Source organism: Misgurnus anguillicaudatus, chromosome 24, assembly GCF_027580225.2.
Source record: "Misgurnus anguillicaudatus chromosome 24, ASM2758022v2, whole genome shotgun sequence".
NCBI lineage: Eukaryota > Metazoa > Chordata > Actinopteri > Cypriniformes > Cobitidae > Misgurnus > Misgurnus anguillicaudatus.
Window position 1 is genome coordinate 45417868 of NC_073360.2, and position 13417 is coordinate 45431284.

At 36.7% G+C, this 13417-nt stretch overlaps 1 protein-coding gene across 6 annotated transcripts in view; it reads right to left on the reverse strand.

Moving 5' to 3' along the window:
* The window catches only part of LOC129438751 (cGMP-dependent 3',5'-cyclic phosphodiesterase), a 123583-nt gene that overhangs the window by 32895 nt on the left and 77271 nt on the right, over positions 1 to 13417 (reverse strand). For all 6 annotated transcript variants that reach the window (XM_073862666.1, XM_073862664.1, XM_073862661.1 and 3 more), the window contains 2 exons: positions 9795 to 9884; positions 8138 to 8226 (listed from right to left, as the gene is read on the reverse strand). In XM_073862666.1, coding sequence (XP_073718767.1) covers positions 8138 to 8226; positions 9795 to 9884 — 179 coding nt within the window. The remainder of the gene's footprint in view (positions 1 to 8137; positions 8227 to 9794; positions 9885 to 13417) is intronic.

Consider the following 13417-nt stretch of genomic DNA (forward strand, 5'->3'; position numbering starts at 1 on the left):
ATTGACGTGTCACATTTTCAGGGAGATAGAAAGAAGAGGGATGAAAGGGAAATCGCTCGATTTTGACATTTTTCACACAAAACAATCTGTTGATTCATCTGCAGAGATACACGACATCGACTGACCTGACATCAGTGAACGGAGACAAAGCGGGACATACATTTGACACAATGATCACATGAAACCATTAAAGGGATACAGAAAAATAACTCAACCTCGTGTTGTTCAAAACCTGTATACATTTCTTTGTTCTGATCAATAGAAAAGAAGATTGAAGAATGTAACCAATCAGATCTGGGGCACCATTGACGTACATACTGTAGTCAGGGTTCCCAAAGGTCCTTGAAATCCTTGAAAGTTTGTGAATCTGGGGGAAGTTTTTGAAAATATACATGCATAGATAGATACAGGTCATTGAAAGTGCTTGAATCTATTTTATGAAAAAAATCCATATTATTCCCTGTGTAGTGTAGGGTAATATCATAAAATTCTAGACTTTTTAAGCACACGTGCTAAACTGTTCACTTTAAATGCTTATATCTTCTGTATGTGAATGTTGATTCATACCAAAATGCTTTTTTGCATAGTTGTGTTTGACACATGAAAATGTCTCTGGTTACGTATGTAACTGTTGTTCCCTGAGAAGGGAACGAGACGCTGCGTCTCTCTTGTCATACTTCCTGCGTCCCTGTAACGCCGTCTTTGGCAATATGTCAGATAGCGATATACCTCCTGGCTCCCGCATCACCGTCTTTGACGTTAAGTATCACCATTGGTTGAATTTGATATACACATTCAGACGCACTTACTCCTGGAGGCGTCCCAAAAGTGTCATCGCAGTGACGCAGCGCGAGTTCCCTCGAAAGGGAACTGTAACAATGTATCTTAAAAGGTAACATGATGTAACCTTGCTCTTACTTGAAATGTGTCCCCACATTTAGTGCTTGAATTTGAGGGTATTAGACCTGGAAAGTCCTTGAAGGGTCCTTGAATTTGAAGTTAACTAACTGGGAACACTGTGTAGTAGGGGTGCAATGGTTGGGATATGGTTCAATGCATTTATTACATTTCTACGATATGATGCATTGATGCATCACATAAAATATGGATATGAGGTACCTTTACGTAATGTCTATATATGCATTTACGCCAAAGCGCGCATTTTCGATTATTTTCATTTGCTAGTGTCAGCAAATGAATGCAATGCAGCAGCTGTAGCAGCAAAAACGCAGCTAAATAGACAGAAGATGAGGATAATGTTTAGCATTGCAGGTGATATTGTCCATGCAAAACGCAGTGTCCTCTCTCCTGATGTTGAACACTTAATTTTTATAAAGAAAAATCTCTGAAAAGAGACGACTGCAGCACTTTTTCTACAACTACCTCAGTGAATGTCACTATTGCACATTTTGGCACAAAATACTGAAAGACTTTGACCGTTGCCATCGTAAGTTTGACTTTACGTGACATTTTGCCCCTCATTATTCATTTTTCTTTATTTAAAAAAGTTTTTTTCTTAGTTTGCTGTTGTAAATATTGCAATTGGGACAGAGATTGTGCCATTTTTAAAGAGTTTAATTAAATGTTCATGTTAGTTGCATTTGTATTAAAAATTTTACTGCTTACCCTTACGAAAGGAAAATATATTTACCAATATATTATTTTACTTTCCATTTTCCAATATATTATATATTAGCAATACATGGAATAATATATTGATGGTACATATATTCTATATATGTGTAATATATTGCAATATATTGCAAAATATACAAATTATTGCCACTTTCAATATATTGTACATGAATATAATATGTGTGTTTATATATTTAAAAATATATGCAATATTATATTTATAAATATCCGCAATATTGTATTTCGATTTATATGTGAAAATGTATTAACAATATATGTATATAGTGTCACATGTATGTTTACTATATGGTAGAATATATGTAAATTATACGGAAATATACATGAAATATATGTGGATATGTGTTTGATATATTGTGGAATACATTTTACATATATGTAAAATTAGATGGAAATATATGTACATATATATTGTAAATGTATGCACAATATGTGTACATATACCGTATATATGGTCTATGCATATTGCAATATATTTAAGCATATAAGGACAAACTATTACATGTAAAAAATATAGTGCCTTTTTGTTCTTGAATGCAATATATTTTGTATCATTTATACATGTTTTATGCATATATTTCAATATATTGGAAAAATATAAATGTTTAATCCCATATATGGGAATATGTTGCCTAATATATTACCTGATATTTTCCAATATACTGCAATATATTTTTGTTTCGTAAGGGATATAACCAGGCACATAATATAAAAATATTGATAAATTAATTGTTTAAGCGTTTAATGTATCTGCAAATCACATCGCTAGCGGAGAAAATTGATATTGTATATCCCATGTTAATTAAATCTCCAATTTACACTCCTATTACGTAGTAGGAAACAATAATACTAGTTAATGGTGTGTTTGGTTATTAACATTTTTAAAATATCTTCATTAGTGTTCAGCAAAACAAAAACAATTATAAAGTTTTGAACACCATAAGGTTGAGTAAATGACGACATCATTTTTATTTGTCTGTTAACTACCCAAATCAGTGAACAGAGAGATAAAGCGGGACACACAGAAAACTAACAGATGGACACAAACAGACGGACCGGACAGATGCAGACACAATGTCCATTATTACACTGATCACATTTCTACACAGACAACTATTTTATATACTTGTATACATTTATAACAGTCAGATTATTTGCAGTTGGTTGCTAATGCAATTGTTTATATCTGAAAGCTGCCCTGCTACAATATAAAAGTGCAATAGAAATAAGAATTGAACGTTCATCAAAAAATACAAGACCTATTCGAACTGGATTAGTTTTACAGGCGGACCTCTCAGAAAATCTTGCTTTTTAATTCTTTCCAAATTGGCCATGTCTCTGTTTTTCTCTCCAGAGTAATTTGCCGATTGTTTTTCACTGAACTCAGAGCTCCTCTGAGAAATTTAATCCATACACTGTTGAGATACTATAATCTAATCTAATCTAATCTAATCTAATCTAATTATATCTAATTATTTAATGAATATATCTTTCAAAAACGGAAAATTCTTCATAGGAAATAAATACAATAAAGTGTCTGGAAATAACTGAAAATAAAAATGCAATCAAAATAAACTAACTATACCAGAACTAGTAGCCAATCCTACTAAGGTCATATTAGTACTAGTAAAAATCCTCAAGATTAGCATTCTTGACTTTTCTAAGTTTGGAATTGCCGTTTTGGAAATGTATGTTTTACCTGCCGGTTCATATTGCTTATCAAAGTTTTGCAGCATTTCTTTAAATGCTGTTTTTCCACTGTATTGAATGGCTTTGCAATGTATTGCGTTACACTTAAACAGGCGCTGCACAGCTCCCCCTTGTGTTTTTTAAAGAGATGTGCAATCATTGTGGTGATCTGACTGTAGGAGCCATAAAGTTAACTATACATTTAAATATTGTAAATATAGTGTTTAATATCTCAATGTTCATGTTCACTTGTTTTATGGTGTTTTGTGCTCCCCCTGTGGTGAATGGTAAGAGTTGTACCTGCCTTGGCATTTCCTGTAGGTAGCCATATTAGACAGGAAGTGATGTGTCAAGGGGAAGTGGGAAAGTAGACATTTCTTGACATACATACACAATATGGGGTTGGATGTTTGTTATCACTTGTATTTGAACTCTTTTAAATAAATCATCCTCATTTCAGCTATGGAGTAGTGTCAATTTTACTTTCCCACCAGAAATGGCTAGACTCAAAAGGAAGCCATTACATTAGTCAAAAAACTCCCAAGAAGGACATGCAAGCATGCATGAGGTAGGCCCAACCAAGGCCTGGATTCGAAATAACTAAGCCATCTGTGAAAGTTCCTGGACAAGGAATTCATCAAGTTTGTGAGTAACCACTGGGATATTTTTCTCTATCAGAATGCGGTCACTGTTGAGAATGCTGGCTTTGATCAAGGAAATGCATATGATATAAGAAGCTGATGCTTATGTGAATGGTGGCCTGCTGTTTCAATGGATGTCATGTTTGATTGAATTGTCTGGGTCAAGTATGGATCAGGAAGGGTCTCAAGGCGAGGTTCCTATCCAAAATGTTGCATCTCTTAGTGCTATGCGAAGAGGGAGGCTTAGTGTTTGTACTCGAAGGATGAATGAACTGAAAGCATTGTTTGTTCATTGTTACGATGCTGAATTGATGAGAAGCAGTGTGGAAGCATTTTATAGTGCACTTGAAGACTTTAAGAATGCTCATAGGCTTGTGCAAGAGAACCTGCCTGATGACATTAGAGAGAATGAACGCATTGATTGGTTTGAGCCCAAAATGGCTACGTTCGAGATTTTTACGAAGGAATTGGAGACGTGGAAGTGTGCAGATGTTCAAAAGGATTCACAAGCATCCATAGGACCCGATGACAGTGCTTCGAATGTGTCCAAAAGGTCACATAAATCTCATAGATCCCATTGTTCAAATGTGTCATCATCAGTGTCTTCATTGAGGATTAAGGTAGCTGCTGATAAAGCAGCCCTTCTTGCCCGTAAAGCTGTATTGGAGCAGAAGCATGCTCTTGAAATGGAAAAGGCTGCCTTGAATATGAAACTGGAGACAATGAACTTGGAATGCGATCTAGCTGCAAATGATGCTAAACTAAAGGTTCTGGAGAACTTTGACATTTCTGCAAGTCCAAGTCAACAAATCAGATCTGATGTTAAATCACAATCATCTGAACCAAAGGATGGAATGAATGAGTATTTTGGAAAGCACTGTATCGATCATTCTAAGCAGCTACTAACTCAGGATCAAATGTCACCTGGAACATCACCGTCCTCTGAATTTGTCCAACTTGGAGCTATTCCAAAAACTCCATTGCAAAGAATTCTTCAAGCCCCAAAACCTATGGTTTCACAAAGAAATTATGATAACAAGGCAGCAACATCTGATGACTCTATAATGAATGTGCCAAATCAATCAAGCTGTAATAATGATGTGGGACTTACCAATATGAATCTTTCAAATGTGATCCAGAGGCAGGATAATATAGCAGAACTTTTGATCCTTCAGCAAAAGCACACTTTACTCCCCTCCAGAGAGATTCCGGTGTTTGATGGAGACCCGCTAAATTTTTATTCCTTCATGCAAGCCTTTGAATATGGCATAGAAGACAAGACGGATAATTGCAGGGATAGACTTTACTATCTGGAACAGTTTACTTCTGGCCAATCAAAGGAATTGGTCCAAAGTTGTTTACATATGGATGCCAGAAGGGGTTATGCAGAAGCTAAAAGGCTCTTGAAACTTAATTTTGGTGATGAAGTGAAAATTACCAGTGCTTATATAGAGAAGGCCCTAAGTTGGTGCAATATCAAGGGTGATGATGGAAATGCTCTTAATGCTTATGCACTTTACCTAAGAGGCTGTTGTAATGCTGCAGAAGATCTTCCTAATATGTTTGACCTTGATTTGCCATCCAATCTTAGACAGATTATTTCAAAACTTCCATATAAATTAAGGGAAAAGTGGAGGAACACAGCCTGTGATCTTTTTGAACGAACACACAATAGAGCCAAATTTAAGGATGTTGTTGCCTTTATTGAAAAACAAGCCAAGATCCTTCAAGATCCTCTTTTTGGCAATATTCAAGACCTCACAACCATGACAAAGGGACCCAAAGCTAGGACTGAGTTTCGTCCCACAAAGTTTGGGAGCAAGAAAAGTTTTGCAACTGCTATATCACCATTGACTTCAAGTACAAGAGACATTAAGGATGTAAAAAACTTAAGTGCAGCACTACAGACCCCTTGTATGTTTTGCTCTGGTAATCATGCTCTGGAATCATGTCATCAGATAACTTTAAAGGCTCATGAAGAGAAGGTTGATTTTCTGAAAGGAAAAGGATTATGTTTTGCCTGTCTTTTGAAGGGGCACATGAGTAAAATGTGTAGAAAACGTTTAGAATGTAAGACTTGTCATAAAAGACATCCAACAATCCTACATGCTGAGAACATGAACCCTAGAGAGCATCAAGCTTACAAAGACAAAGGCAGCAGTGAGGCAACTACAAATGATGAAGGTATTCCTGTTACTATTGCTGTGGTGTCAACAGAACAGGCTGGTTCCATTGACTATAAACTGGCCATTTTGCCTGTGAAGATCAAAGCCTGTAATGGCAGTAAAATCATTGAGACCTATGCTTTTCTCGACCCGGGAAGTTCTGCTACTTTCTGTACGGAAAAACTAATGGAAGATCTTCAGGTAAGAGGAAGAAGAACAGAAGTTCTTCTTAGGACTATGGGACAAGAGAGGCCAATTTCTACATTCAAATTGGATGGGTTGGAAGTAAGCAGCCTCAATAGTAACAAATTCATGCCACTGCCAGAGGTTTTCACTCAAGCTTCTATACCCGTTGGAAAAGAAAACATTCCTACCAAGGATGACATCAAATGTTGGTCGTACCTTAATGATGTTTGTTTGAATACCATTGATGCAGAAATTAACCTGTTAATTGGAGTTAATGCTACAAAGCTTATGGAACCATGGAGAGTCATTAATAGCCAAGGAGATGGACCTTATGCAGTCTTAACTCAACTAGGATGGCTTATTAATGGCCCATTAGGCAAAGGCCTTCCTGTTACTAGAAATGACAGACGAAAGGTGTTCTGTAATAGGATTTCACTCACTAATTTAGAAGAGCTTCTTGTGAGTCAGTTTAATTATGATTTTCCCGAAAAGGCATGTGACGAGAAATCTGAAGATTCAGTTGAGGATAAGATGTTCCTCAAAATTGCAGCAGATTCTGTAATCAAACAAGATGGTCACTATCAATTGCGCCTTCCATTCCGTCAAGATAACATCTATTTGCCTAATAATCGAAGGATTGCAGAACAGAGAGCAATTAATCTTATGAAGAAATTTCAAAGGGATCATGTGTTCTTTGCTGACTACAAGAAATTCATGAGTGATCTTTTGGATAAAGGGCATGCTGAAAAGGTGCCACAAGATAATGTACCTGGAATCCCTGGTAGAGTGTGGTACATACCTCATCATGGTGTGTACCATAAGAGAAAAAAGAAGATTAGGGTTGTGTTTGATTGTGCATCCACGTTCCAAGGTACATCTCTAAACCAAGAGCTTCTTCAGGGTCCTGATCTCTCAAACAGCCTTATTGGAGTTCTCCTTAGATTCCGTCAAGAACCTGTAGCAATCATGGCGGATATCGAAGGAATGTTTCATCAGGTTAAAGTTCCACCTGATGATGTTGACTTTCTGCGGTTCTTGTGGTGGCCTAGTGGTGACACTAGTCAGCCATTGGCAGAGTATCACATGTTGGTCCATCTGTTTGGTGCTGTCTCTTCGCCCAGCTGTGCAAACTATGCACTCAAGAAGATAGCAGAGGATAATGAAGGCAAAGTTTGTGAAGAAGTTCTCAGCACCATTCGAAACAACTTTTACGTTGATGACTGCCTGGTTTCCTTACCCAATGAGGATGTAGCCATTGCCAGGATTCGAGAATTAAGAATGATCTGTGCTACAGGTGGATTTAGACTGACAAAGTGGACTAGTAATAGTCGGTCCGTTCTAGCTTCAGTTCCAGAAGAGGAGAGAGCCAAAGATGTTAAGGAGTTAGATCCTAACATTATCGCGATGAGGTCAAACAATCGTGATGAGATGATTATTTAATCATTGTGACAGCCCTAGCAGCCAGTTATATAAAACACTTTGGCTACTTTAGTGGGATTTGCACAAGTTATTTTGATTAATTAAAGTTAAATACATAAATTACATTTTGAAATTTTGCTTTCCACTTAAAATGATTACAGAGCATCACATAAACATGCATATCCAGAGCATGTGATCTTCTGCAATGCACAAACGCATGAAACAGAAACTCCCACCTCTGGAAATGCCTGCAAAATTTAATCCTATCTGAATCTGTACATAAAATCAAAGATGTGGTGGGGGACACGTTAAAACTTATACGTTGTTTAGAAATCGAATCACATCCAAATAGTGTTTTGACTGCATTTGGTCTCATGTGACTACCTGAGCTTTCCCTCCGCCGGGATCTCATGAGCCGGATCTTCACATCGGAGTCGAGACTCCTCATCCGACAGGTACACAAACACGGACTCCTGTAAAACACACAAGAACATTTTAAAACTTCAATACAACACAAACTCATTCAAAACCATCTCATCTCCACCTGATCCATCATAACTCAACATCTCTCTCTCTCTCTTTCTCTCTCTCTCTCTCTCTCTCTCTCTCTCTCTGTCTCTCTCTGTGAATGATGTATTTAAGGTTAATCATATGCGCAGTACTGTCGCCCTGTCGTCGGTGTGGATGTAACCCTCATTAGACTCCAGCACACATCTGCAGGCATACAGAATGTCAGAGAGCACAGGCGACACATAAACGCTACTGAAGGCCTGTCTTCTCATTTACACTCAATACTTCTCCCCTCGTCTCATGCTGGCACGAGGTGAACCGGATCCGTTCTTTAATTTGTCACAAATGTCAGGGGAGGATGTCCACATGTTCTCATTCACTCGCTGTACAGTGACTCTTCAGTCCATCTACACTGAATATTAAGATTCACATCTGCTCAGAGTCTCGTGTTAGCAATGCCAAAGTCATGGGTTCGATCAGCAGGTAATGCATATAAATATAGATCGAATGCAATGAGACGAGAATGCTAAAGAGACTATGTTCTGATGAATACATAAGAAGATATTTTGAACAATGTTTGTAACCAAGCTGATCTTTGGAAAAAATGAATGGTGCCCCAGATATGTTTGGATATTAACATTCTTCAAAATATCTTTATTAGTGTTCAGCAAAACAAAGAAATGTATACAGGATTTAAACAACATAAAGATAATAATTTTTTCTGTGAACTATCCCTTTAAATTCTCTTATGGAACAAAACTGCTGTAGCAGACCTGATATGTACTCCGGCGCAAGTCCCCGCAGACCTTTAAAAACTTTATATTGGACTCTAAAATCAACAAGAAGCCAGTGCAAAAGAGTCCAGAACCGAAAAAATGCTAGACCATTTCTTTGTGTCTGTCAACAGTCTGGCAGCCGCATTTTGCACCAGATGCAACCTCGAGAGCAGATTTTTTAGACAGCCCCAAATAAAACAGTTGCAATAATCCGATCTGGAAGAAATAAAACCATGAATGACTGTTTCCATGTCCGTCAATTTAACAAAAATAAGTCCCAGATTCCTCGCTTGAGTGTTGACATTAGTGGCTAGGGATGTTCAGAGATCTGCTAGAGTTTTGCTAACTTTGGACGACCAAAAATCACCACTTAAGATTTAGATTCATTAAAATGCAAAAAGCTTACCGCCAACCCTGCTCTTATTTTGTCCAAACACTGAAATTGGAATCATCATCTCAGGGGTAAATATAACTAGACATCACCGGCATAACAATGGTAAGCCACGTTATATTTGAAATATCATCCACAACTCATTTCTCTCCCATATGTGACATCACTTTAGCATGAAAACATTTAAAGGGCATAAAAACATCCAGAGTGGGAGTTGATTTTATATTTAAGGATTTGATTGGATAAGTAAATGTCAGCATTATAGCTGAATGTGAGTTTGCAGTGGATTGTGGGAGATTTACTGCCCTTCAGAAACACCAGGAGTGTGATGTGGAGAACCGTGTGTGTGTGTGTGTGTTCATACCACATTGGGCAGGACGGCTCCCAGCACATCTCTGAAGGTTGTCTGAAGGCTGCTGACGTCCACAATGGAGGCCAACTGCAGCAATGCATCCTAAGAAAGAAAATAATAAGTTTAGATGAATAAATAAATAAACAGACATAACTTTATGCACGGATGCTGTCTGACGGACGGGTCAAAGATGAATAAAATTACTGAAATGAAGAAAAGCACTGATGAGTTTAATCTTCAGCCTGCGGAAATGTCCTGACATTATTGTTGTCATCTGCGCTCTTGTGTTTCAGACAGATGACATTTGGCCTGTGGTACATTGACCCCCATCAGCACGGCTCATAACACAAACAATGAGTCCAGAACAAACCACCGGCTCAAAACACACTAAACTTCACTGCATGTGTCTGTGGTGTAGTCATCTAAATCTCATTTGAATCTTAACCAAAAACAAATTCATCAGACTCGTTGCATTATGACTAGGGTTGCAAAATTCCAGGAATTTTCAAGGATGGAAACTTACCATGGGAATTATCAGGAATATGGGAATTAACAGGAATATATGGGAATTAACATGCATATATGGGAATTAACATGCATATATGGGAATTAACATGCATATATGGGAATTAACATGCATATATGGGAATTAACATGCATATATGGGAATTAACATGAATATATGGGAATTAACATGCATATATGGGAATTAATGGGAATTAACGGGAATTAAGGGGAATATGGCAATTAACGGAAATGTATGGGAATTAATGGGAATATATGGGAATTAAGGGAAATATGGGAATTAAGGGGAATATGGGAATTAATGGGAATGTATGGGAATTAACATGCATATATGGGAATTAACATGCATATATGAGAATTAACATGCATATATGGGAACTAAAACATGCATATATGGGAATTAACATGCATATATGGGAATTAATGGGAATTAACGGGAATTAAGGGGAATATGGGAATTAACGGAAATGTATGGGAAGTAACGGGAATATATGGGAATTAAGGGAAATATGGGAATTAAGGGGAATATGGGAATTAATGGGAATGTATGGGAATTAACGGGAATGTATGGGAATTAACATGCATGTATGGGAATTAACATGCATATATGGGAATTAACATGAATATATGGGAATTAACATGCATATATGGGAATTAACATGCATATATGGGAATTAATGGGAATTAACGGGAATTAAGGGGAATATGGGAATTAACGGAAATGTATGGGAATTAACGGGAATATATGGGAATTAAGGGAAATATGGGAATTAAGGGGAATATGGGAATTAATGGGAATGTATGGGAATTAACAGGAATGTATGGGAATTAACATGCATATATGGGAATGAACATGCATATATGGGAATTAATGGGAATTAACGGGAATTAAGGGTAATATGGGAATTAACGGAAATGTATGGGAATTAACAGCAATATATGGGAATAAAGGGGAATATATGGGAATTAACAAGAATTTATGGGAGTGAACAGGAATATATGGGAATTAACAGGAATTTATGGGAGTGAACAGGAATATATGGGAATTAACATGCATATATGGGAATTAACATGCATATATGGGAATTAACATGCATATATGGGAATTAATGGGAATTAACGGGAATTAAGGGGAATATGGGAATTAACGGAAATGTATGGGAATTAACGGGAATATATGGGAATTAAGGGAAATATGGGAATTAAGGGGAATATGGGAATTAATGGGAATGTATGGGAATTAACAGGAATGTATGGGAATCAACATGAATATGGGAATTAACATGCATATATGGGAATTAACATGCATATATGGGAATTAATGGGAATTAACGGGAATTAAGGGGAATATGGGAATTAACGGAAATGTATGGGAATTAACAGGAATATATGGGAATTAAGGGAAATATGGGAATTAAGGGGAATATGGGAATTTATGGGAATGTATGGGAATTAACAGGAATGTATGGGAATTAACAGGAATATTGGAGGTAAAGGGAACATATGGGAATTAACGGGATTATATGAGAATTAACTGGGATATATAGGAATTAACGTAAGAAAACTGAAATTTTAAAAAAAATATATTAATATTAGAAAGATTTCTTAAAGATTTTTGATCAAATAAATCCAGAGCTAGATAAGCGTAAGTATCAGAATTCTTTCAAATTTGTTTGACCTGTTTCAGGTTTTCGCTTGCTCTGCCAAAACCGGCTGGCGCCAATAAAAAAAGCCAGTGTCACATATTTAAAAATAATAATTCAAAAGTCAAATATAATTGTATACATATAGTTGGACATGTTCCAACGAAAAAAGGATTTCAACTTTTCTGCTTTACCTGTAAACTGACAGCAAATTGTGCAAAATATTGCATCCTTTCTTTTGTCGTGTTTTACCCAAGTAAATGAAAATATATTTTAGTGACTGAGGGTAAAGCACTGGCCCAATCGGGCAAGTGACAATACTTTTTACTGGCCCGAACATCTCTCACGCTTGCCCCGGGCCACCGGGCAGTCCTTTATGTTGAGCCCTGCAATAGAACGTTTCTGGAAATTTACATAATTCTGACTAATAAATGATGACTTACTCTAACTGAACACTGTCAATATAAAAGATCTTCAGTTTGGCCAAACGTATACTGTGTCAATATATGAATTATTATTATTATTAGACCGCTACATAATTATAATGATAATGAAAGGATGGATGAGCAGGTGGAACACACTTGAGACTTCATTCATCATTCAACTGAAAAGAAAGTCAAGCAGCATTACATCTGTGTGTGCGTCTGTGCAGTTGTTAACATAATTACAAATAATTATTATCAATTATGTGTAGAGTATCCAAAAACAGAAAATGACATTAAACTCATCACGAACCTCAATTAGCTGACCAAATATATTTAGAAAGGAAGAAAGACAGAGATGCAGGTGCACTATACATCTCACATCTTTCCTCATATCTCTCTCACACTCTCTCTCTCTCTCTCTCACTCTCTCTCTCTCTCTCTCTCTCTCTCTCTCCAAATCCATCTTGACAAAACCTACGTGTTAACAACACACACATGCACACGCACGCACACACAAGTGGAGTTTAAGTGCATACAGATCCTGAATCTCTCTTTCTCTCTCATTGAGCGAAACCAGCAGGGATCAATTTCTCAGTGTTGATCCCACTTTCAATTTACTGAAGAGGAAACCACAGAGAGCTTTACAAAACTCATACACACTCAAGTCAGATGACATCTCACTCATATAGCTGGTATACAGGTACATGATCTCAGAAATCAATAACTAACCAATAACAGAAGAATACATTTGTATCAAAATACAATAAAGTGAATATTGTCCGGCCACAATCTTGAAGATGTCCCTATTTTATTTTTGTAGGTGTGTGGTGCTGGGGTGCACACAATGATGTTGATATATTTTCTTGTTCTTCAAGGTATTTTCACAAATTCTTTATGTAATGTCAAACTTCTGTTTTTGTATGTTATTTATCATATTCATTGACTATATGTTTGATAGTCAATAATAAAGAACACATCATTTTCTAAGATTATAATCTAATTATGAAGACAATAAAATTAGCAGTAATGCTATGGGTCTGAT